The 25,633-nt window shown below is 53.6% G+C and overlaps 1 protein-coding gene across 2 annotated transcripts; it reads right to left on the reverse strand.

Annotated features, from left to right (window-relative positions):
• Positions 1–1,676: 1,676 nt before the first annotated feature.
• Positions 1,677–10,721, reverse strand: CHST3 (carbohydrate sulfotransferase 3). 2 transcript variants are annotated; one of them, XM_030488579.1, is made up of 3 exons: positions 10,597–10,721; positions 3,978–4,212; positions 1,677–3,835 (listed from the first exon to the last, which is right to left on the reverse strand). In XM_030488579.1, exons 2-3 carry the CDS (start codon positions 4,112–4,114, stop codon positions 2,605–2,607), a joined length of 1,368 nt encoding a protein of 455 aa, XP_030344439.1. In that variant the 5' UTR covers positions 4,115–4,212; positions 10,597–10,721; the 3' UTR covers positions 1,677–2,604. The 2 variants fall into 2 exon arrangements, with proteins under 2 accessions (XP_030344439.1, XP_030344440.1); XM_030488580.1 differs by lacking the exon at positions 10,597–10,721 and adding an exon at positions 9,296–9,472.
• Positions 10,722–25,633: the final 14,912 nt, after the last annotated feature.

The raw sequence follows: 25,633 nt of genomic DNA on the forward strand, positions 1-25,633 counted from the left end.
CCAGATCCATGCCTTTCCTCCTACAGGGAAGGAGCAGGGCAAGGCCTGGCAGTGGCCAAAGCAGAGTGAGCAGGAGGGACAAACCTGGGGGACAAGTCTCCCCCAGTCAGCATCAGAATTCATCTGTTTTAGTGTCTGAAGAAGCTGCGTGTCCTTTGTGGCTTCCCAGTGTGTCTGGCACGGCATGGGGGTCATGGCTATGTGGGTTTAATGGGAGCAATTAGCCCCTGTGGAAATCTGCACGGGTTGGGGGTGTGTTTTCTTTCTGCCCTGTGATGTTTTTGACAGGAAGCTGGAGGGCGTCCAGGAAGAACTGCTCATGCTTAGCTAGGAATGACAGGCTGGAGCCAGCCAGGGCTAGGGCCATGCATGGAGTGCAGGTGAGAATGGGTAGTTGTCACTATCCCCTCTGGCTCAGCTCAGCCTAGATCCCTCTTCCTTTGCCTCTTACTTTGTATTTCCCTTTGTTTGTTCCTGCTTTGATCAAGACCCAAGGCTCCTCCATGCATGGTCAGACGGGAAGGGAATGCTGGGCACTCTTCTGACATCCCCGTCCCTGCTCTGGTAGCAGGGCAGCTACCTACTCCTCATGCTGTTTTGCAAAGCAACAGTTTAAACGTTATTTGCTCTGAAAAAGCCAACTAATAGGTACTTCTACAGAAGCACAGGAGAAGCCTTTGCCTGTTACCATTGCCCTGTGTCCAGCACGTTCCCCCTCATGCTGGCCAAGCTCCGTGGCTTTTCCAGCACGCAGCTGTGGAGTATCCATCCGACCTCGGCAACCCCGCCAGCAGGAAGCCTCCAAACAAAACCCAATTCACTCTTCTAACCCAGGGCTGCTTGTGATGCCAAGAGCTGCGTGTGAGGTGAGGAGGGTGTTGATGGCTCTCCATTGCCTGCAAGGGGTGAGGGTATCACCCATGCTGCTCAGTGCAAAGGAAAACCTACTTCTGCGCACTCTCTGCAGTCAGCCGGTGTTGGGCACCCTGCGTTCATACCTTGAGGCCAGATGCTCCCCAGTGCACAAGGCGACCGCGCTCGCAAACCTCTGCAGCCGGCACAGGCAGGCGGCTGCTCGGGGCTCCGGCATGGCTGCTCCCCACTGGCCGGCCCCGCACTCCTCAATGCTGCCTCTGTTCTCCCTCTTGGGTCAAAAGCACAGCTTTTGTAAGCTTGGCCCCGGCACTGCTCATCGCCAGAGTGGCGGCGCGTTCCTCCCGGCCAGCGCACACACAGCACAGCTGTGGCCAGCCGCTGGCTCTACTTACTTAGTTTTGCCTTTGGCTGACAGCTCTGGCTGGGAGGAGGTGATGTGTGGCTGCTGGCCACACCTGGGGGCTAGCAGGGACCCCTCGGGGCTCCCCCAGCTCATGGAGACAACTGCTGCCCTCCACCGAAATGCCTGGCTTCTCCCCTGGGTGGCTGCTGGAACCCAAAATACAGGGAGAGTAAAAGGATGTGCTGCAAAGCAGGCTAAAAATAGGCATTTGCATTCATTAAATGGGAATCGGAGGGGGCAGCTCAGCGCCAGGCTATTGCTGGGTGAACATCTGCACGTGGCAAACACCCTGAAACTCCCCATGCCTTTACCAGGCATCACTGGTCACACACCGGTGCCGCTGGTGGGTATTCCTGGGGCTCCCCAGGACACATACAAACACCAAGGAGACAGGAGATGCTTTGGACTCTGTGCTGTTGTATTTTTGTTTTTAATTAAATAAGTCCAACCATATTCCAGCAGGTGCCAGGGTTCACAGTCGCTCCTGCACCGGGATGGCCACGCTCTGCTGGGGATATGGGGGGTTCTAGCCCGCTGGTCCCTGGCAGCACTCCTGGGATCATGCAGCAGGACATAGTGGACTCCGGCCAAAATCTGACCTCCATCACCTCAGCTCTGGGTTTCTCTCAGTTTCTGTGAGGTACGTTGTGCTGCTCTGTTTTTTGGGCTTAGCTTCTTGACCTGCCTCCCCCTCTTTTTCACATAATAAATAAATAAATTCACCTGGTGACCCTGGTATGCAAATACACAGGAAAAAAAGATAAAAAGGAAACCCCAAACCCCTCAAACCAACTTTGAAGAGCACCAAACCACGAAGTCACCTCAGTTCACTGCAGCCCAAGTGCCAGCCGGGGCTCCGTGTGTGACTCCTGCCCTAGCATGCCTCTGGGGCAGTTCCCAGTCTATGCTGGTGTATGAAGGCACTAAACCAGTAAGGCCTCTGGGGGCTGGGTCCTTGCTGGCACCACGGGGGTCTCATCCTTGCCTCGTCCTAGCTGGGGTGGTGGCAATGTGAAAGTGCTTGGTCCTGTTGCCCTCTGCTCCCCCTTACCCTCCTCTTCCTCGGCTCAGCCCCTGAGCTGGGGAGGGGGCCCTGGTGCCACCTTTGCAATTTCCCCATTCCTGGAGGAACGGTGTAATTCAGGCTCTGCAGGACCCTGAGGTCGGCTCTGCCAGGACACTTCAGCTCCTGGGGCTGCCCATCTCCACCTGGCAGCAGTGAGGAGCACCTTTGGGAGCAGGGACTCCCGGGTCTCCTCCGGGCCAGCCAGGAGCATGGCTGCAGCCCCCCGTTTCCCCCCCCCCGCTGCCATCACCTCGTGCTGTTATGTGACCCAGGAGGGCTGTGCCTCCTCCAGCAGGCTGAGGGAGCGGTTAGCCAGTGCGGCGGGGCTGCTGGCCAGCTTGTAGCCGAAGAGGCGCATGGCCGGGGCACAGGCATCCTGCACCACCTGCGCCAGCTTGAAGGGGATGCTGAACCGCCACTTCTCAAACTGCTCAGAGGAGTTCTTGCGCGTGGAGTAGACGCCGCTGCCGTCACGGGGTGCCTGCGTGTTTTTGCCGATCCACTCCTCCACCTGGGGGGTAAGGGGCAGCCCAGCAAAGCGGTACATCTCCTCGGCCTTCTGCAAGGGCGCCCGTGCCACGTCCTCGTAGCGAACCAGCATGTAGCGGCCCCGCAGCCAGCCTGGCCGCCGCAGCCCCAGCTCAGCTGACAGGCGGATGCTCTCGCAGTTGCCCCGCAGCCGCTGCACCTCCTCCTCACGGAGGGGAGCCTCCCCTTCGGATGCCCACTTCTTCCAGGTCTCATACTTGCCGGAGAAGGCCACCATGCGGGAGGCCAGGACAGCCCGGGGGTCCCGCACCAGCTGGATGATGCGCACGTCCAGCCGAGGGTCCTCCACCAGCGGCTGCAGGAACTCCAGCTGCCGGATGCGCACTGTCTTCAGGGCTATGTGCTGCTTGCGCCGGCACGCCTCGGTGGCCAGGGTGATGTTGAGGGGGCCGCAGCGGCGGTTCTTGCAGTGGTACTTCTCAAAAACCTTCTTGGCGCTGGGTGTGCAGACAGGCTCCTCGCAGAGCGAGCGGCTTGAGCCCCGCCGGAACATGAAGGGTGTCAGGTGGCCCTCAGGTGCCGGCGAGATGAAGCTCTCCAAGATGTAGAGATCGCAGAGGAGGAGCTGCTTGAGGACATCCCGGTAGACCAAGGCTGAACCCACTGCGTTGGCTCCCCCCGGCTCGAAGGTCACCGTCCTCTCGATGTGCCAGAGGGGCTCGAAGAGGTAGAAGATGCTGCCTTGCTGGTTGAAGAACTCCCCCACGAAGGAGGATCCGGTGCGGGTGGTGGCCATCAGCAGGACGTGCCGCCGAGGTGTGGGGTCCCTGTCTCCAGCCAGCTGCAGGGTGACGTTGTGCAGGCGGGACCTCAGCTGGGAGAAGGCAGCATCCAGCTCTCTCAGCGAGGCCAGGGAGCCATTCTCAGCTGGCGCCGGGCTGGCCTCCGTCCCGTTGGCCTCTCCCAGTGCCTGTGGGGACTGCTTCAGCTTGTCCGACACCCTGTGGGGAGACCCAGCATAGCCTGGAGGACAGCGGGAACACCCCCATGTCCTGGTGGAGGGGCTCCTGCTGCACAGGACCTTGGGATGTGGGGGAGAGAAAGGGCTGAAAGCATGGGGTGGCTGAGGTACCCACTCCCTACCTGGAGATGAAGTTGTTCTCCTTCTCGATGATGATGAGGCCAACTACGAAGACTAGCAGGACTGCGTACTTGCTCCTCATCTTCAAGCAGTGCAGCAGCTCCCGGAAATCCTGGGGCAGAGTGCGTCGGAGCTCCATGGGGAGGACACGCAGGTCCCTCCTGCCCGCCGGGGAGGTATCCTGGCCTAGCCGCCTGGCATCCTCTGCCCTGCTGGCCCTGCCCGGGCCAGCCCTGCCTGCAGGGAGAAGGAGGGTCAGCACAGTGGTGGCAGCAGGGAGCGGGCAGGGGTCAGAAGCTAACCCTTTTCACAAGGGACAATCAACAATGTCTTGACAAGAGCAGTAAAAACTGGGGAGCTCCTCCCTGCTGCTCCGTGCCACCCGTGAGGAGCAGCTGCCTGAAGCCCCCATCAGCTGCTCCTCCTCCTTCCCAAAATACCTCTGCCTGATGGGACCCCTTCCCACGGCTCCACCAGCCACCCCTGCCAGCCCTGAAACCCAATCCCCACCCCCCGACAGCTGCCTGCTCCCCGCTGGCCAAAAACCTGCTGCTTCATCCTGATCCATGGGGCATCGTGGCTCCCAGCCTCTGGAAAGAGCTACTTTTGAGGAGGGTTGCAGGCTCCCCCGGCATGGGGCCGCACAGCTTCCGCCTTCCTGCAGCACAGCAGCGGCGGCTGCTCAGCCATGAAAATGAAACCCAGAGGGTTTCCAGAAACAACGGTGGGACAGAAAATGCTGCTGCTGCTGCCAGTCCTGTAAAATGCTCCTAGGGGCTTTTTCCAAAAGAAAAGCATGATGGCAGGACCCTCTCTGAGATGCACTAAACCAACATCCCAACTGGGACATGGTGGAGATTTTGGGGGCTGTTCACAACCCCAGGGCAGGTCTCCAGCACATGCTGCATATGCAGATTTACACTTGCAGGGCTTGCTGGTGCTTGCTAACTGGCTGCTGGTTCACACACCCAGCATCCATCCGGCCACGTGGGTGATGCTGTTTGCTCGTCCCACTTTCTTGGCCAGACTTTCGGTGACTCAGGGAAAGTCTATTTAGCTTTGGTTTGGCTCCTGCCAGCGCAGCCCTGGCAGCCCATCCTGCCCCTGCTTTCAGGGGTGAAGAGGGGAGCCTGACAGAGCCCCATCCTATGGGAGGCCCCTGGGGTTTGCCGGAGGGGAGATGCCCCAGCTAAGCCGCGGTGCCCGCAGCCCTTTGCAGGGTGTGGAGCAGGGAAGCCCTGCCAGGCATTGCGTCACACCCAGCGCTGTCCTCAACCAAAATCTGCATTTTTTGGTGTTGCTCGCTGTATGCCCCTCCCGCTGGGAAGGAGGGAGCATGAGCAGGAGGAGAAGGATGTGCCCCACAGCCAGGGCAGCATCCCAGCTCGCCCGGTCCCTAACCCTCTCTGTGGGAGGACCAGAAGCTTCCCAGCTTGAGCAAACTACTCGGCTCCCAGGGCCTGGCTTTGAGCCATCTCCTTCCCAGCAAGAAAGGCTAAAAAGACACACTCACACCCATGCACCCAGGAGACGAGGCTTTGGTGGGATGCAGAGGCCTTGGAGAGCCGGCAGCTCCCAGCCCTTCCTCGGCATTCCCCCTGCTCCTTCCTTTCCCTGCAGCAAGCAGCACTGACATCCCCTCACACACATACTTGTGTGTTTAACAGTCCTGTTAGTTTAGTTTGTCAACACAGAGCTCCATGGGGACAGGCCAGCAGGTGGGCAGGTGCCTTTTGACATGCTGCTCCCCGAGTCCCCCCTCCTCAGTCCTGCTCAGTGCCCCTGTGACGACAGGACTTGTCGGAGTATTTGAGCAACCGAGAGAAGAAGTAAAATACACAAAGCCCTTGGTGTGTGGTCACATGTCTCAGCGCCTGGCAGAGCTGCCATCTTTGCTGCTGCAAAGGACTTCTGGGTTCATGGCATTCTGGGGAGCAGTGGCAGCGGTCTGCATCCCTCCTGGTGCTGGAGACCACCCCCTTGCTGCCTGGAGCACGCATGCAGAGGAGGATGGCATCAACCACTTGCTCAAACAAAATCCCTGGGCAAAGCCAGCCTGGGGTTTTCCCCCTCTAATGCCCCCAGCCAACCAACCACAAATGAGCCACAGACCTGGAATTATTCAGGGGGATGACACAGAGAGCCATTTCCAGCAGTGCTGGCAAAACCCTGATTCCAGGCCCGGGGCAGACATAATTCATTAAATAAACAGCTGGCTGCAAACGTCCTGCCTGGGACCTGCAGGGTGGCGGCGACAGGCATGGGGGCCCTTGCGGGGCTTAGCCATGGGGCTGGGGGACACTCGGGGTGACCTGGCGAGGCTGGCTGGGGCTGCTTGGCATCCTAAAGCTCTTCCTCACTGGGGCCCACGAGGCACAGCGCAGCCGGGGCAGTGAGCAAGCCACAAGCGTCCCTTTGTGAGTGGGAACAGAGGGGCTCTGTGTGCCCCGTGCGCTCCCCTCCAGGTGCCTGCCGGGGCTCCGCCAGGCCGGGAGGTGCGAGGAGAGCGGCGGGGATGGGGCTGACCACCCTGGGGTGCACCGCCAGCATCCGCTCCCAGGGGATGTGCGATGAACAGACAGGCAGGCAAGCAGACAGACATCACCTCTGGCAATGGCAGGCAGTGGCTGGGCAGCCACTCTCCTCTTACTCTGCACATCTCTAAGCCAGGCGGAATGATTTCCACGAGCACTAAACTGAGGTGCCCCAGAAGGCGGCAGAACTCCCCCGGCACCACTCCCTGCGTTTTCCTATCCCTCAGGCTGGAAATGTTTCTCATTTCAGCAGAGATGGCTACAGTTCCCACTGTCGAGATGATAAATGGCTTTGTAGATTTCCCAGCTGAGTCAAAGCCAGCAAAGGGACTTTTTCTTTTGGGTGGTGGTGGGGGGTTTTGTTCCCATGCAAAGCTGCTTGTGCGGATATCTGCCACTACTAGCAAGTTAACTTAACCTGCCACAGCAAGAAGGCAGGACTCGGACAGTAAAGGAGATGCTGTATCATCCAAGTCAGCTGCAGCAAGTTGGCTCATTGGATAGATGCTCCCACTGGTGATGTAGGTGGGGTGAGAAGAGCAGCAAGGGTGGCAAGGCCCTGTGGTGAGAGGAAGGAGGGAAGGGAAGCTCTTGTCACCCTTCTGCAGAGCGTTTCACAGGACTGCCTGCCGGGGAGAGTGGAGCTGGGGTTTCCAGCTCAGTTTTGGGAAAGGGAAGGCCTTTCATGAAGCCTTGGGGCTCTTCTCTCATCTCCCTCCTCCAGCTGCCCCAACATGTACCGGGTGGGATCCAGGAAAGGAAAGACGCCTGTGGGCTGGTGGGGGGAAGCCAGCTGGAGGTGCGACTGGATGAAGTCACATTTTCCTCCAGTGATTCAACAGGCAACAACTGAGCTCCGGACAAGGAACGGCAGTGAAACATCTACAAGCTCCCTCCTCGCCTGAGATCCCTCTGTCCACCCATCCCCCCCATCTGCTCTTGTGCATCCTGCCTGGCTCCCAGAGGAGGGCAGACCACAGGGACCTTCGGCTGAGCTCGGTGCACCCGGCACTGCTGCTCTGAGTAATTCCCTCCACAATGCTTTGCTTCATCAGATTTACAGCAGCAGCGTGGGCCAGCAAAACACGGGCGGAATAACAAAGAGATAAGGTGAAGGGGCTTATCTGATCTCCCTCCTGCTCTTTGTCTGCAATCTGAGGAAAAAAGCCCTTTCTGTATTTACTCTATCAACTATTTCCGCTCCTGACTTCCTCCTGAGGTTGGCCTTGGGAAAGGCACTGCTGACACTTCCCACTTTTCTTTTCATCTCCCAGCAATTTTCATCGTGACCCTGGCTTATCTCCAAGGCATGGCACAAGCGCCACATCGCTTTGGTTTGCCTCCCGGCGCAGCTAAGGAGGCTGCCCGGGCAGGTAGTCCTTGCTTAAAAGTATGTGTATTCAGGCTAAAAAAAGGTGGGGAAAAAAGAAGTCACCTCCTATGATGTTTATAAAGTTGCCTAGAATAGCCTCAAGCCTCATCAACTTGAAGTCAGGAAACTGTCCATCAGAGGAGAAAGTTGGGAATGCAAAGTCCTTCTGGCTTGGGCAGGGATGGGGCTCCAGTGCCTGCGGCAGCCCCAGCCCATCCTGCCACAGCACAGAGAAACCCTGGCATGAGCAGGGGCCATGTCCCCCAGGGAGGACAGGAAGGGCACAGAGATGCTGTCCCCCTTGCTGGCCTTGACCACCCCTCCGGGGACACACCTCGGGGTTTGTTCCTCCATGTGTTTGGTCCCTCAAGTTAATGCAGGGGCCACACTCGTTTGTCTTCCCCATTCCCTTCCCAGCTCTGCCTCTCAGTCCTTCAACCCGCCTTGGCTTGGTCCTCTGCTCTCCTCTTTGCTGGGCACCCAGGGCAAAGGCACCCGCAGGAGCTGAAGCATGCAGGTGAGGGCAGAGACAGGAGGTTATGCTCAGGAGCGGCAGCAGCGGGTGTTGGTACAAACGTGCACTAGTTGTTTTTCACTTCATGTGCTCTCAAACTCCAGGTGCACGAGGTTGTCTTTTGTCCACTATTTATTATCCCCCTGAGGAGGCAAGCTAAGCTCTGAGATGACCCAGATGAGCTGTCCTTGCTCCTCGTGTCCCAAAAAGTGCTGCCCAGAATGGATTTCAAGGCTGGTGAAGGACACAGTAATGCTGGTGACAAGACCAGCCCAGGCGTTGTGGCCAGCACAGACCAGTCTTTGCTCTCCCTCACCTTGGGTAGTGTCCAAAGAGAGGTGTTTTCTCCTGACCTAGCAGTGAGGAAGGCTGCTGCCACTGCCTGAGCCCCTGTTGAATGCGATGGGGCTTTCAGAGACATCAGTACTGGACATGGGGTAAAACATGCACATCTGCAGGCATGCCATACTGCACTGCCAGGCAGGGACCGGCCTTCTGGGATTTGATCTAGACCTGGAGTCAGTGGGACCAGTTGAGCCTACAACCTACAAGGTTGAAATACCTACAACCTTGCTGGAAACCACAGACACTGGTGGGGTGGGCTTTGCAGCACGCCCTGCAGTAAAGGTGCATGACAGAACATGCTAACCATCCTGCTGAGCAGCGAGGGGCTCCAGAGAGCAGACCACCAAGACGGGCAAGAGGACTGCTTGGCACTGGCAGCACAATGCTGGCCACTGTGCATGCCATCAGACCCTGGCCGCTCTGGGAACCGCAGGTGCCCGTCCCTGCTCCAGTGAGCCCTTCCTCTGGGACGCAGAGCCCATGGAACCCCCACTGCCCCACACTCCTTCTCCCCACAACTGCACACTACTTTGGAAGCTCCTCTGTCAAACCCACCTCAAAAGCAGGGACACTGCTCGTTCTGTGTCCTGCTCCGCTCCCTTCATCCCAAGACAGGCATCTGCAGCCCTCAGGGATCTCCGTGAGGGACTGGTGGTGAGAGGTGTTCACGGGGGGAATAGCGAATCCCTGCCACCCTTGGGAAAACGCAGATCACGCCTGGGTCCTGGCAGCACAGGGACACGGAGGGTGTGAAAACAAGTCCAATGCCAAAGAAACATGGCAGATGTGGGAAAGTTGCTGAGTTAGATCTCTGTCCTGGCATGGTGTTGTAAATTGTTGACTGTGGAAAAGGAGACACTTTCCCCTGGGGACCGAAGCCTGGCTCAGGTCCTCCAGTTCAAAGGCAGTGGGGTGTGGGCAGCTCCCCCAAACGTGGCTGGGAGTGGCTGCCAAAATCCCCACAGGCAGTAAGCGGGGGTCTTTGCCCCAGCGGCCCTTTCCCCCGCAAGGTAACCCCACACCAGGCAGGTCCCATCTGGGCATCTGGGGCCATCAGGGTGCCAGCGCCCCAGCTCTTGCAGAAAAGCTGCTGGCTCCTGGTGACCGGAGCCAGCCGAGGGCCAGGGTGCCTCAGCAGCCCTCGGGCAGGAGGGGAAAGGCTGAGGACAACTTTCCAGTGCTCCTTGGAGAGGCTGACAGGCCGGATGATGCAACTCCGGGATAGCTCTGAGAAAGTCTCCTTTTCTCGACCCAGACGTGCTTCGCTCCGGACGGAAGCTCAGCGTTGCAGCTGGAGAGCTCGCCCTTATTTCATTTATTATTTTTTTCATCTTTTTTTCCCCCGAAAGCAAGCAACGGGGAGAGCTGCTCGGGCGGTCATGTCCCGAGAGGACTTCCACAAGGCAAGGCGCTGGGATCCGGCCGCCCCGCTGGCGGGGAGGTATCGCCGGCGGTGCCCCGCTGCGGGCGCGGGAGGCGGGGGGCCCCGCACGGAGACAAAGGAGCGGCCGAGGCCAGAGGGAGCACAAAGGAGCCGGCGGAGCCCGGGGCCGTTCCTGCGGGGGGATGCGGCCGCGGAGCCCCCGGCTTCCCCGCACCCCGCCGCCCCGTGCCCGGCCCCGCTCCCCCTACCCGGGGGGGGTCCGCGGCGGTGGCCCCTCCTCGCACGCCCAACTTCCCGCAACTCCCCTCCGCGCCAGGAGAGAAAGGCCCGACCCCCGCCGCCATCCTCCCTCTCGCCCCCGGGCGGCCCGGGGCTCCCGCTCCCGGGGCTCCTGCTGCCCATCGCTCCCGGCCCCCGGCCGCGCTCCGGCTCCGGCTCCAACCCCGTCGCTCCCGGCCCCCGCTGCACCTACCCGGCGGCGGCCGCTCCGCGGGGCGAACTCGCCTGGTCCTGCCGTGCCTGAGGAGGGAGGGCAGCGGGTCCCCTGCTTTTCTTCACGGCGCTGTCATCCTCCCTCCCTCTTTCCCTCCCTCCCCTCTTCCCTCCCTCTTTCCTTCCTTCCTTCCTCCCTCCCGGGGCGGCGGCGGGGGGAGCGGTCCCGGCGCCTGGACGCGGGTCCCGGGGCGGAGCTGGGCAGGGTCCCCGGGCCAGCCTCCCCGCTGCCTCCCTGATACCTCCTCGACACACCGAGGCTGGAAACCGAGAGTTGCCGGCCTCAGCCCCGGGATCGCCCCGGGCTGGAAGGGCCGCCTGGGCGCTGAGGGGGAAAATGCGGGGCCGGGAGCGCACAAACATCCCGCGAAAGTGTCCCACCAGGGCCAAGGCGAGCCCCTTCACGGGCACCGTGGGGCGATTCGGGACGTAGGTTCCTGTCCAGCCTCCTGCCCAAAGCGAGGCTACATCAGGGTGGTCAGCGCTTTATCCTGCAGACCTCTACGGATGGAGCCGACACAACCTCTCCAGGCAGCCTGCTCACTGCCGGGCTGTGCTCGTGGGGAAAATGTTTCTCCTTATATCTGCTCTGAACCTCCCCGGTCCCAGCTCTCATCCTTCCACTACCTAAGGAACCTAGCTCCATCCTCTCTCCATGCCCACCTCGCAGGCGTGGGAGGGCTCCTTCTTCTTATCCCCAGCCAAAACTGGCTCCAGGGTCAGCACCTTTCTTCCCAAATCACTGAACTCTGTTTTCTCCCCATACAGGAGCTGCGGGTGGGTTTGCCCCATGCAACGGCCATACACTGTGGCAAAGTACTGGTAAGCATGTGCCTGTGTGCCCTGTGAGGGCAGGGAGTGAGAGCATCTTCCTGGGAGCACACAAGGAGCTTTGGGGGACACCAGCTGTCACTGTCCCCGCAGGGCAGGCGTAGGGTTTAAATCATATCGAAATGCCTTTTCTGACTTACGTGCAGAAGTTTACACAGCTCCCTCAGAGCTCTGTAACGTTAGACACCAAGGACCTAAAAGACATCTGGCTTTGCAGGCAGAGAGCAATCCGAAAAAGTAGTCCCCATAAAAAGTTTCAGCTCTCTTTCACATTCCTGGCATAGCTTTTCTGCTACGCATGTGGCATAGGCAAAAAATGCAGGTTTTCTTGGCATTCATGTGCAATGACCTGCATAGCTCATTAGTGGCTTCCTATTAGCAAAGGTAGTATGTACAGGTTTACACAGAGTGACAGCACCCAGCACTGTGCTTGCAGCAACAGTGGGTGTGCACAAACGTGCGTGTGTATTCATATATATGTAGATACATACATTAACACAGGGATGTCGTGGACCTGCCTGGTGTTGCTTGGAGGCATGTGGAGCTGGTGGCACAGTTCGTATGCAAACATAGCGGCAGGAAAGGCTGGGTGTGATGTTTATGGTATAGCCTCCATCTGTCCATACATCCTTCTGCTTTTCTGGTTTTAGTGAGTATCCCACAGCCAGTAATTCCACAATCCAGCCGCAGACGGCATGGTAACTCCGGTACACCCCTGCCACAGCACTGGCTCCTGCAGCATCAGTGGTGGAGTGTCTCGCAAACTCTGCCTAAATGAGGCAAACCCAGGGCTTGCAGGGTCAGGCCTGTGCAGGCTGTCAGGTTAATCACATCAAACAGTGGATAAGTCTGGCTGGTTGCACACTGCTGGAGTTTCGTGGGGTTTTGAAACACGGTGAAGAATTTTTAAGCTCCTCGCTTGTTCTTTCAATTGAAATGGGGAATTCTGCCTCAGATGTTGTGGGCAGAGGAAATCTTGGTGAAATACGTCTGTAATATGTAAATAATTTTCAGATGAGAGCAGAGAGAGGCTGGTGGGGAGTGGGGTGTCACTGCCTTTTGCAGTGGTAGCAGGGAGGTGGCAAGAGCAGAGTAGGGTCCCTTCCCCACGCAGCTGTGGTGTGGGGCACATGCTGGGCTGAAGCCCATCCACCTGAGCCTGGGGTGTGCTCCCTGCCTCCTCTGCAGGCACACGCGGAGCTCCGGATGGAGATCACCTTCCTGCTTCATCAATAAGTAAAGCTGGCACAGGGAGGAACAAAGTGCCTCCTCCTTCCTGTAAATTGCCGAGAGAGGCAATGAGAAAGGCAGGGAGTTGTGTTTCCTCCGCCCTTCACTAGCTGTGGGATCACATTCCCTTTGTCACCCACTCCTCTGCCCCCAGGGATAAGAGAGACTGTTCTCCTTGCTCCCCATGTTGCACATGAGCGTGTACACATATACACATGCATATATGCTTGCCATGCGAGAGGAGGCAGGGGAGCAGAATGACATCAGGAGCAAGGAAAGGGGGACATGTTGCTATAGCAACGAGGATGCTCTGGGTTTTCGGGGAACAAAGGCATCTGACGCTCATTTTCCACCCAGTCCAAGCTGATAATGTGGTGTTAAACCGGGTCAGGCTCCAATTTAAAAAAGCCTCCACTGGTCCTTGCTCTGTTAAAGCCAGGGCAGTGTCTGTCGAGAAATCTGCCTGTGGGTTAGATGTTACCAAATTCCGTCCCCACATCCCTCTGTTCCCTGCCTGGAGGCATCTGGCAGCAGGAAGGACATGGTGATGGGGCACCTGGAAACAGTCTGGCAGCTGCAGTGCAAGGGAAACCCAGCTCTCCTCCACTTTTCTGCTTCCTATGGAGGAGATCTTATTTCCCAGAAGGTCATGATATGCCTTGGAAGCGAAAGACAGCGAAGGATGCCTGCTGTCAGATGTTATGAGATGGAGAAGGTGCCCTGGCTTCGTTTCAAGGTTGAATCCGCAGGGACTCATTTCGGATTTCTTCCCCCACCCCCAACCCCCCCTTTATTTTCTTTGTATCTTTATTTATTTCCCTAGAAAGTTGGAAACCTGTTGGTAGCTTTCCTTCTGCTTTTCATGGCCAAGTGCCCATGCCATGGTGAGCTGCTTTTGGGTACATTCCTCAGAGGCGCAATGGTGCATGGCAGGGGGACAACCAGCCAGCTGCAAAAGGAGAGACACAAACACCCCAATTTCCTTTTGCATGCGGGCCTTTTGCAAACATAACCCAGAAAACAATATCCTCCAGCAGCCAAAGGGACTGGGGTGCAGTGGTTTCAGGGGACAGAACTGCACAGGCACCTGCAAATGGCAGGATTTCCTCCCAGGGAGAGTGTGCAGCTGCTGATAGGATTTGCTCCTACTGGGGCTGGCCTGAGGACCTCCTATGGCTGCATCAGCTGGCCGAGGGAGCCAGGGCCTATGTCAGAAGAAGATCTCTGCCTCCTCTAGCCCCATAGTTCCTCTGGCGAAAGGGATGGGGAACTGAAAGCCACACGGATGCTCATGGCGCTGAACTAAAACATGCAGGATGGGTCCTAGTGCAGAGCCTCAGCTGCCCAGCCAAGGTGCACTCCTGAAGGGGGAGAAGGTTTGTCTCAGTGCCAGGGCATAGGTGTATCACACTCGGAGCTGGGAGCAGAGTGTGTGTGTGTGTATGCATCCTAGAACACCAAGGCTTCCTGTGCCCTGAAGGAAAAGCAGGCAATTCCCTGCTCAAGCTGAAGGAGAGCCCAGTTTTCCAGCTGAGTGCAGTGTGCCTATCCATAACCTATACCTGACCTTCTCAAGAAAAGCACTCTCAGGTGCTTTAATGACAGCTCTAATGACACTCACTGACTGTGGGCTGGTATGAGGAAGGCATCAGTATAAAAATCACATATTGATTCCAAGGGCCAGACACCATTTTCAGTCACCGGGCCACCTGTCCTTGGACTTTTCCTCTTGGATGATCTTCCCACATAGACTTCACGCAGGTGTTTTCAGACTCTCTGCCAAGCCAAGGCTAGCTTCCTAACCAGATTGAGGAGCTAACAGTTGAAACTTTTCCAGCTCCTCTTTTGATGATCTTTCGATAATTAAACACAAACCCACCTATCGGGAAGACTCTCTCCGTGTAAGTATAAGCGCTGGTGGCTCCCATGCCCAAGACTGCAAAAAGCCAACTGAAAGGAGGCGCTCCATCACCCCGTTCCAAACCCGCGGGGATGCCGCTCCCCGCTGCAGGCTCCTGGCGACACCTGGCGGCCGCACGCCGGCCCCTCGCCCGCTCCTCCGCAAACTGGCGCCCAGTCTGCTGCCGCAGCCCTTTCTGGGAGCGGGTGCTGCCTCAGCGCCGGCTTTGGCTTGGGGCTTCCCACCCCCCCCGGCTCCGCTGCGTGCGGAGAGGCCGTGCTTCCTGGTCCTGCGAGCTGGAGGAGGAAAGTGAGCGCGGCCAGAGACCACATCTGCTTTTTCCCTTCCTCCTTTCCCCTCTCTTTTTCAGATGAAGCAAAAAGCTTCCAGTTCCTGCCTGCTCCCTGTCTAACCTATGCATTTCCTCTGCAGTGCCCGTTCCTCTCTTGGCATCTCAGCTGCCACCAGGAGCCCTTCTCTTAATCTCTTGCTGGCAGACCTCCCCCAGTGGGGTGTTTCAGTCCAAAGCAATGGACCTGACACCACAATGTGCAGCCCCAGTACATTACCTTTTGAAGGTGCTGCCTGCATTGCCACTGAAGAAGAAAAAGCAAATTGCCCACGAAATAGAAGAGGGCAGCAAGCCCAAACAGCAGTACTGTCCAAACAGGACCCAAAGGCTGGGAAGATAACAACCAGCAAAGAGCAAGGTAAGGGGGATCCATAAACCAGGAACATTTGCTGGAGGCTAGGCCTGGCTCACTAACAACATCTGAGCCTGGGTCCCTTAAAGAAACTAATTATTTGCTGCAGAGGCAGCAGGCCAAGGTCTCTGCAAAAGAGACAGCAGCTCTGCACTCTCTGTCCAGCACAACAGCACTTTCCCATGGGCAGCTATTCAGGCCATCCTCTGCTCAGCAAATGACCCGAGGACGGAGTCGCTGCTGTCCACAGTGAACTGATACTTGGCCAGTTTCTATCTAGTATCTCTGTGTCCATGGCTGCTTTCTTGTGTTTGCTTTCCTAGATGTCCTCTGTAAGCAAACTGGCTTGTGCAGCCCCAGCAAATCCCATCATTTGAGCTCACCAGAGAGATTTTCAGTTCATCTTTTTTTCACCCCCAGCAGGTATGCTTAAAACAAGAGGACATAATTAGGGAGCTTGGTGGGAAACTCAGTCTTCACAGTCAGCATGCTTCTGACTGACCTCCGCACATCATTCCCTTGCTGCCTCCTGCCACCCGCACACACAACACGCGCAAGAGCTTCAAACAACCCTGCTCCGCATTTTCTGTTCCTGTTTCAATTCTGCTTCTCTAAAACTGCTGAGGGTGAAATAAAGAAGTTAGCTTATTTTTAATCATAGCAAACACTTTCCAAACCTGCAACGCAGAGATTCATTTTGACATGGTGAGAGAAGCTGAGCCAGGGGGACATCTAGCAAGAAGAGAAACGGGCAAACTTCGAAATAGTGATACCAGTAGAAAATATCTCTCATACATACCCCCATCCAAGCGACAGCCAGCAAGGCCAGTCTGCTGCTCCCCCAGGCGAGCAGGAAGCCTTGTGCTTTCTCATTTGGCTTTTTAAGTCTCTGGCATAGAGTAAAAAGGTGAGTGAGACAAGATCACATGCAGACTGCAAACATGTTTGTACCGGTGCTATTGGCTTTGGAGATGCACTGTACTGAAAAAAATGCCATCAGGCTCCTGTCAGCATCTTAGTAAAGTCAGCAGCACCCTCGGCTGGGTAAAATCCAGTCTTCCTGCTTTTCACAAACGTGGAAAACTCCCCGTCTGAGCACCCCACATCCCAACACACCATTCAAGGCAGGGAACTCTATTTAGAATCAACTAAATAAAGCTCCTTTTGCTTGATGTTCATAGCTGGGAGACCGATCCTGTCTGATAGTTGGATTTTCTTTCTGACAAGTTTGCATATGAAGAGCAACCCCCTGCAAAAAGGAACCGATTGTGCTAAATGGCACCAGTTAACTCACTCTGAGCCTTAGCAGAAGAAATGTCTGCAAAACTATGACTTGTCCCATTTTCTCCAAAAGAAGGAAGTGAGAACCACCTTTAATTGAGAAGTGCTCAGCACTAAGAAAACCCTAGGGGTGACTCAGATGTTTGTGTGCTCAGCACCCAGTATGTGTTGAGCTGTTTAGCCGTGTTGCCCACTGGGTTTTGCTCGGGAGGTTTCTAGAGCAGAGCTGGTGTTTTGCAATGGGATTTGCAAGGTTGCACCAAGCTCTCTCCATGCTTCTCTGAAGCCTGTGTTACAAAACTAGATTTAGCTTTGCTATGTGGCGGGTTAGCTGCTGGCTCCTCTTAAAACTCCCATTGGGAGTGTAATATACAGGCACAGGAACACACCCAAGTGTGTGCCAAGGACGCTCTCTGCTGCAGGGTGTTCTCTTCTGCTCCTTACTGAGAACATCATGAGATGGTCTTGAGAGTACGAAGATAAATTCTGCCTCCAGTGACTTATTAATATCTTAGCCAAACCCTTGGTGTCAAGATGTTTGTGAGACAGTGTGGTTTTATCAAAATGTTCCCAAATGCTGATGAAACCTTTAAGAAACGTTAGGCTGGAAGAGGGTCCTTAAGCTGAGTGCTCTCATCAGTGAGGTTTATCGATGCAACTTATTTCCTTATCCTAATGTATTATTTGTATCTCATCTATTCTGATGCCCTGCAATTTCACAATGTGCTTAAATCTGCCTAAAGGCAGGGAAAAGGTTGTCCTGTGCTCTCTTTCTGTCCCTGGCACACATTCCCTCTCCTGTCCTTTGTGTCACTTGCAGCAACATGAGCCTGAAGACAAGACTTATCTTTTATTACTTTTTCTTTGCAAGGTGAATTTCTAGTTGGATCAGGAGCTTGGCAAGAGCACATGGCCAGGGTGCAAGAGAGAGCAGAGCAGCCCCTTCCAGCATTAGTTCAGGCATATGCTTTCACTCTGAACATCACTATGGACACACAGAAACCTGACTTATCTCAGTCTGGGCAATCTTATTCTGAAAGAGCTTTCAGGTTTGAGATTCCACAGCCACCAGCTGAAGGATCAGAGCTTGCTCTTGCGTATCACTTCTACTAGTTTGCTTGACTGCCATTTTTTTTTTTTTGGGGGGGGTGGGTGGTGGTATTAATTTTTCCTGGAGCTCAGCCACTGTTTGCAGAAGGTCAGAGGGCATCTTCTGACAATCCCCTAGCAGTCATGCTGTTACCTCGTCAGTCTGCTTACAAAAGGAAGATAACGCCTCTGCCTGGAAACCTTGTCTGGCCTCATGATAACCAAATCCTTGCTACTTAACACAAAATAAGAGTACCGTGACCTTTGAAGCCTTGCTCACAACGGGAAAGGGCCTTTCTAACGAAGAAGCTGAAACAAAAGCACCAGAGTGGATAAAGAACAGAGAACCAGTATCTGCCCAGAAGTCAGAGGACTTCACTGGGATGTCAGTGTCACTAGGGTCAGCCAAGCCCTTTAGCTGGGCCTGTGGAAAATCCACCTCTAGGAAATTGTACTGCTGCATCCTGGCAGCCTGCCAGTATGAAATATGCTTCTCTGTCTTGGCAGCTCTGGACATGGTGGGTCTCATTTGAAGGGCGTGTTGTGGAAACAGAGATGGTATGTGACACAGGGCAAGATCCTCCTAGTGTAAAACCTCAAGAGAGAGAAGGACCAGGCCCACCTTGGACGTCACCCGCTTTGTGTGGACACCTGTAGGAGGAAACACCACCACTACATGATGGTCTTTGAGTGCAGCAAGAGAACAATTTGAGGTTGTTCAAATTGGGAGGCTGCTGGTTGGGAGGCTGCCATCGGACCATCTGTTCAGAGCAAGCTAGGAAAAGATTAAGGGGAAAATCAGACACTTTTGCTAGAAATCACTATAAATTCCAAATATCTTCTGGTTGCCTCAGGCAGCATCAAGAAAACCGAGTAAGAGCAAAACCTGTTTGCTTTCTAAGCTTTACGGTGAAATCAGAGCAGCTCAAACCTGATAATCCTCATTTTTAGGGAAAAACAGTTTCCAAATCTCTCAGGGTTAATTAACTCTCATTTGCAGATGTGTTAGCAAGGACAGAACACGGCTCTGAACCTTGTCCAACTAAAGGAGCACAGAGAGAGATCAGCTGCAGCTGAACAAAAAAATTACAACCTGAGGGGAAGCAGCTGTTGGATAAGTTTTAAAGGGCATCTGCAGCATGGACTAATGGGGGGAATTGGAAATGGGGGGGGGGGATTGGGTTGGTGGTAGATTCTTGAGGGGTGCTGAGTCAGTGTGTCTATGTCCTTCTGCAAATGGAGGATTTGACTCAATGTGTTAAGCCAGGAACTGACATTGGCTGTTCTCTATGGAGTCGTTTCTTACATTTTTTTCTTTTCTATGGGCTCAGCCATGCTTTTGTTCTGTAGCTGGCTGGATCACAGTGCCCAGGGTTGAGAGCTAACTCCTACGCCTCTCTGCCCTTCCCTGGGGAAGGACAAGAGGGGTTTTGTTTCTTCTCTGACATTCACCATGGCAAACAAAGCTCAGTAGAATGGTAAGTTTTGATCTAGCTATTTCCTGGCTGTAGCTGAGCTTGTGTGGGTATGTGGTGCGACTTTCTCAGGCCTGTGATTTACAAATTGAAGGTTAAAATAATCCTTCATTGAACCAGCTCATCTCCTGGAAGAGGTGAAGAGCAAGTCTCAAAGACACATTAGGTGATAACCATGGAAATTGTGATTGCCATGGAAAACTGGGCTGTAGGCTGGCAGTACTTCATTAGTCACAGCACTGCCCATGGAATCCATAAAACATCTCTATTGCCCTGTGTGCTGAATTGTAGCTGTCTGCCCTATTTGTGCTGCAGTTCAGCTGGCTTTTTTTGTCCTGGTGTGAAATATGCTTTTGCTCTATGAAACAGGGTGAGAAAACAGTAAACGAGGCTCATGAATTCTGACATGGGATTTCACTGTCAGACTTGGAGCAAGCGAGGGATGAACACTGCAGTGGGCAACTTGCTCCCAACCATTTAAATCCTGGACTTAGCTGGGACAATGGAAGAGGGAGACCGAGTCTCTGATTGGATTTTTAGCCTTTTGTACAAAGAGGGCAGAGGACAGCTATTCAGATGCCCACAATTCTGGGTGTGGGTTGTGTGCTGCTGGTGGAGGCCAGGTGACGAAAGACCTTGTGGTGGAAGCTACGAGTAGCTGGACTTGCCACTTCCCCATGTCCTTGTGACTTTGATTAATATAAACTCATACCAGTTTTGGTCAGTGGTTAGCTGCTGTTGCAAACTTCACTGAAATCCACTGCCTGGCTTAGATGTCCTCAACCGTGAGTGTGCAGCTGAGGCGAGATCACATGTGAGGAGGTGCTGCCTGATGCCTCCTGAGTTTGTGACCAAGAAAAGGGATTGCAGATGTTGCAACAGCATATCAAACAGTGAGCAGGCAAGCAGGAGTTCCTGTGTGATCTCTGCCTGGCTTCTGGGGCTGCTTATTAAGATCTCAGACTATATGATCTCCCTGATCTATTCCTACTCCTTTCCCTATGCAGCAGCTAACACCCCAATTTTTGAGGACAGCTTACTTGGGCTTTTACTTCTTGTCCAAACTCTTTTGCTTTGTATCTTCTTCCTCAAATAGTATACGCAGTTCAGAGCCTTTCCTTACTCTGTGGATAATGAGGGAAGAGAAAGCAAGTACTTCAACAGCAAAGGAAATTATATGAAGAAAGTCCAGGGGATGGGTGTCTTCTCAGTCTGGTTCCCTACAGGAGCCCTTGTAGCTTTTTGTCCCATGCCAACTCTTACTTTTTCTGCAAAGCCTATAATACTTTGTGCTTTTTCTTAAAGCCATGGCTCTCGGAGTCCCATGATAATCTAATCACTTCCGTCTGAGCTGAACTGAATCAAAGCAGATTTTCCATCTGCTGTGAAAGGGCTGGATTGAAATAGTCTGCACTGCTGAAAAAGCCCTTAGAGCTTCTAAGCGTAATCCCTGAAAACCTGCAAAGCAGAAAGCAAACAAAAACAACTTGGCCCCATATTTTGTGAAAGCTTTTTGGTTTTGGCAGGTGAGTTTTGCCCATTTCTGTCTGGCAGTGGCAAAAGCAAGGTGGTGGCATTCGGAGCTGTTGGTCATGTGTTTATTGCTGAGATAAGCCCGAAATCAATGGACAGCTAAAGAAGGTGTTGAAAGATGAGGATGGGGAATGTGTTGCCTTTTACCTTGGAGTGAACACATGTAAAAGAGGAATATCCGACTTCGCTCTGTGACACCTGAGTGATGCTCGGCTTTGTTCCCGGAGGACATAGCCATGTGGTGCTAACACTTGCTCTTTGAAAGGAAGATATTCTCCACTCAACACCAAATACTACAGTGAAAGAGACACTCTACTGCTGTACTCCCTACCCCCATCAGAGTTAACACCAAAGCCTGACCATGCCTTTTGGTTTTTGCTTTGGAAAATGCACACCCTGCTTGGCAGTGTATTCTTTGGGGTGCATGCAAAACTCCTTGCAAGTGCCTCCTCTGGGAAGCTGACAGAGCAGTGGTCTTTGGTGGCATGCTCCAATACCACGTTGCTGATGCCGCAGCAGCCTACCCGAGCGTGTGCAAGGGACTGTCAACCAGAGTTGGGTGTGATGATTTTTTTTTTTTTTTTTTGTCCCCTTAGGCTTTGAAGACCCAAACTAAAAACTTGCTTACTTCTGCAATGTCATCCTTTGAGAGGGGCCAGCTCTTAGAAGTGGGCTGGGATGATTTTTAAAAGGTTGGGATTTTCCTTTTCCTTTTTTTTTTTTTTTTTTTCCCTTCCTCCTCTTGATAGAGGTGATAAACTAAAAGCACCTTCTGGAAAGTGGCTCTTCTGTGGGATAGATGAGCCTGCAAGGGCCTGGCTGCTCTAGGAAATGGTGACTGAGGGAGAGCAGTGACAGGCAGGAATAGGTTCTTCTGTTCATCCATATCTTTTGTTGCAGAAATCCTAAAAAGCATTAAGCCTGCTCCTCATATTGGAGAGGATCTTAGCTCCCAGTAAGCAGCCCAAGTTGTCTGAATCTTTCTAGACAAGCTAGGAAAGAAAAGAGGTAATGCTTCTTGGGGGCTGCTGGGGAGCTTTTTTTGTGTTGTAGCATGAATGGGAACCAAAGGTGTCCTAAAATCCTCCTCCTCCTCTTTTGCTTGGTCAGAGTTTATTCGATTGTGATTTCTGATATATATTTTTAAATCCATTATTTATTTTCTTCATGGGTGACCTAAATGTATAGTTTGTGGTTTTTTTTTTTTTTTTGAGGGGTAGGATTTACAGAAAAACATATGACTTAATTCTCCTTTCCACTTATAAGAAAGCTGTTTCTCCTTCAAAGGTTGTTGCAGAGGTTTGTCTGGCTGTTTTCTTATTGCTTATCACCCTGAAAAGATGACACAATGAGAGCAGGAACAGGATTCTGCATCTTTGTGCATATTTGTAAAGCCCATGCTTAAAAGAAGAGATGATTCCCCTGTATTTAGGAAGAATCATCTGATTTTCTGGTGACCGTTGTTGTTCTAGGTCTTGCTAGCGCTGGTCAGAAATCCCAGTTCACGGGGGCAAAGCATTTATGGCTGCTGACTCTCTTTGCGTTGATCTACTTGGTATGAAGGAACAGTTGCCCTGGGATATGGTCTGCCTTGGAATAGGGGTCTAATCCCAGTAACTAGTACCTAAAATGCTGAGGAAACATTTAAACAAAATGCAGCTTGTAACTAAAATGTAAAACTTGTGACAGCTGACAAAGGAAATACTGAAATGAGAATTAGCTGCAGTGATTGAAGGCTTTATGTTATGCTTTGCTCGGAAAATCCAGTGCACTTGGTGTGACCCCTTTTGATAATTGTGGCTGGGCTGAACATGGGAAGGAGCTTGGCCTGTGATTGTGCCAGTGTAAACTGAACTCTGCTGCAGTGCAGCTCCAAAAATGGATGGTCCTCAACTGCTTTCCCCCATGCTGCCACAAGCATTCAGGCAGCAAACTGGATCCAGGTGAAAAACTGCCCAGGGAGAGGAATGGATTACTCTTAAAGCTGGATTGTTGGTTGGGTGGGCAGAGCGTGTGGCTGTTTGTGCTGATGTGAGGGGCTGAGAGGCTGGAGAAGTGTAGGGTCGCTGCTGTCTAACTCTCTCAGCCTGGCTGACTCATCATTGATCACTGGCTCTGCACCCTGGGCTGACTCAGGCCACTAATCCAGTAAAGAACCATCTGCTTTTTTTTTCTGCATTCGGGAGCTGAACAAGCCTGGCACAGGGGCTGATGAGCAACAGTGCCAGGAGGAGAACAACATGCTGCTGTCCCACTTGTCCACTCCTGGTGGTGTTGAGCTGCAGCTTTGCCCTCAGATGCAGTCCCTGCAGCATTGCCTTCCCATTTGGAAAATGCTCTGATGCTTTCTGCTCTGAGAAGTACATCAGGGAAGGAGCTATTTCTCTGCAGCCTGATAGTGGTGAGGAAGGGGGTGTGTGGTGGGAGTCTGTCCCTAGTCCAGCTGGGACCCACAAGACAAACCATTTGGTGAGTCATGGGGAGGCTGCTCTTGCTTGGGCTGGAACAAACTTCAAATGTGTCCAAGGCTCTTCTTGAGGCTGCCAGGCTGTAATTTGTGGCTGGCTTTGCTTCCTCTCTGATGGCTTGCTGCAGTCTGAGTGGAAATGCAAATGGCCCAAAAGCCAGGCTGCTGCAGAAAATGCATTTATCTATCTATGTATCTATGGAGCTGGCTGTGGCAGGCTGCAAAAGCAGAGCCTGCAGGGGCCTCTGGCTGGCCTCCCAAGATTGCCAAACAGAAATGCCTCACGTGCACCACTTATGCAAACTGGAGAATTTGGCGCCAGGAGGGTGAGGCCACGGTGGAAGGAATCTGTGTGCTGTAGGCATGACAAAACTGAGCATCAGGCTTTCTGGAGCCAGCCTGGCTGTGATGGCAGCCTGGTCCAACTGGTTGGTAGGGGCAGAGCTCCTAGATGCCAGGCCCTGGCAAGTGAGTCATGTGTTTTGCTGCAGGAGAGTCCCTCGCCCAGCCACAGCTTTCCAGCCCAAGGGAGGACAGGCTCTTCCTGCTCACTTTCTCTATGCAGATCATGCACATCTCCCTGAAAATGGGGCCAAAAATCAAATTTGGGTTGGTAAGGCCCCCTCTCAACCACTGCAAAGTGACTCAGCTGTGTGTGACTACTGACAGGCCATGGTCCTTTCCTCAGAAGCCTCATCTGACACCCAACCTGAGAGGTTTATCTTCAGGAGAACCCCCAAATCTGAGCAGAAGTTCAGCAAAAGCAGAAGGTAGTAGGCTGATGGCAGACTGCTGTAGTTCACATCCTCGGTGCAAGGTCTCTCTTCATGCAGTTGGTCCTCACACCTGTGAGCTGGACCGGGTCTCAACAGGGTGGGCTGCCCTTTGGGGTTTCCCACTCTTGCAAACAGTCCCATTGTCAATGGCAAGCAGCCAGTGCCTGAACTCTTGATGCCATTTTAGGGTTTTTTTTAATCCCATTTTTAAGTGATAAAACTAGCAGGTGGTATGGCTAAGCCAGGAACGCTATGTCATGGTGACAATTTTTCAGGAAGCTGCTGGCCAGATATTATATGCTCTGTACTTGAGAGGGGAAAAAATGTAAGTTCTCCAAATTGGCTAGAAATGGCGAAGCTCTGGAGAAACCTGGGCTAAGACAGGCAGTCTAGGTGCCTGAAATGAGTATAGATTCACCGTGGCACCCACTGGCTAGATGCTAGTCCCTCCTTTCCCCTGTCCTTCAGTTCCCAGAAGTAAAACACGCTGCCTGCTGAAATAGCTCTCCTGTTCCAGACAGTCTTATTTAACCCCCCTTTTAAATATTCTTCATGAAGCTGGGTTTTTTTTGTGTGTTCCTAAGTTCGTAGCTGACTGCTGCTTAAAGTCAAGATGCCTCGTTGACAATTTATGTGCACTCCAGAGATAAGAGAAGCATGCTGAGCCCTGCTTAGGCAAGGTGGCTTTAGCACCAGAGTAAAGGTTGCTTGTTTAGTCTGGCCAAAATTGCTGTTGCGGGTGGCGTTCTGCCTTGTTGATTCGGTCTGGCTCCAGTTTGGGAATTACCTAAGAGTCCTGGCTCCTCATGGGGTGGGAAGATAGCAGAGGCTTGGGAGGCTTGGAATGAAGCTGTGCTGGCTGCCATGGAGCAAAGGCCCTGTGTAAGCACCAAGCTCTCCTGCCATGTCTTGCAGAGTGAGGTAACAAGCCTCCCACATGACTTCTTTTAAGAATATAGTAAGAAAAAGAGAAATGTGCATTACCCTGTCTGGTATAGACTGGCAAAGTAAATCAGAACAGCTCCGCTTCCTCCTAAGCTTTAAACTGAAAGTAAACCTTGAAACATTATCAACAAGTCTGGTCCTTGACAAATGAACGTGTAGGTAGAGACCTAAGATGGTAAGACCATGTATACCCTTAGGTGAAGGGCAACAGCACGAAGATCCTCATGAACCGAGCAGCATGAGCTTCACAGGTGTGAGGACTTCAGATGTGCCGAGTCTGCAAGTTATGCTGATGGTGCAGAAGATACCCAAGCCAAGCTCCCCAGGCTGCAAGAAGCACCCAGCTTACAGGGACCATTCCTCCAGCAACAATGCCCTGAGCATGGGCTTGAGGGGAGCTGGTCTAGCAGTCCTGGTGAGCCCAGCTCCTGCCTGAGTGACCAGCTCTGGCCCTCACCTGGTTCGGTTTGATGATCCCGTAGGAAAATACTGCTATTTTTCTTTTTCTGTGTTAGTTGCTTTAGTTGGCTAAAGCAGCATAATGCATGTAGGAAGATTAAGAGATTGGGAGGTACCACGTGAATTCAGGCTGTGTTTCTTAATTTTACTTTAATTGCTGTTCCTTTATACCGCACGGATACTGGCGGGGCTCTGCCACACAGCGGGGACTCGCGCCGCCGCCATCTCCAGCCCGTCTCAGGCGAACCGCACCACGAGCCATGCGCGGCTGGCGGGCAGCGGGTGACGGGCGTAAAGCGCGCGGCTGCCTTCCCTGCGCATGCGCAA

Source organism: Strigops habroptila, chromosome 5, assembly GCF_004027225.2.
Source record: "Strigops habroptila isolate Jane chromosome 5, bStrHab1.2.pri, whole genome shotgun sequence".
Classification (NCBI taxonomy): Eukaryota; Metazoa; Chordata; class Aves; order Psittaciformes; family Psittacidae; genus Strigops; species Strigops habroptila.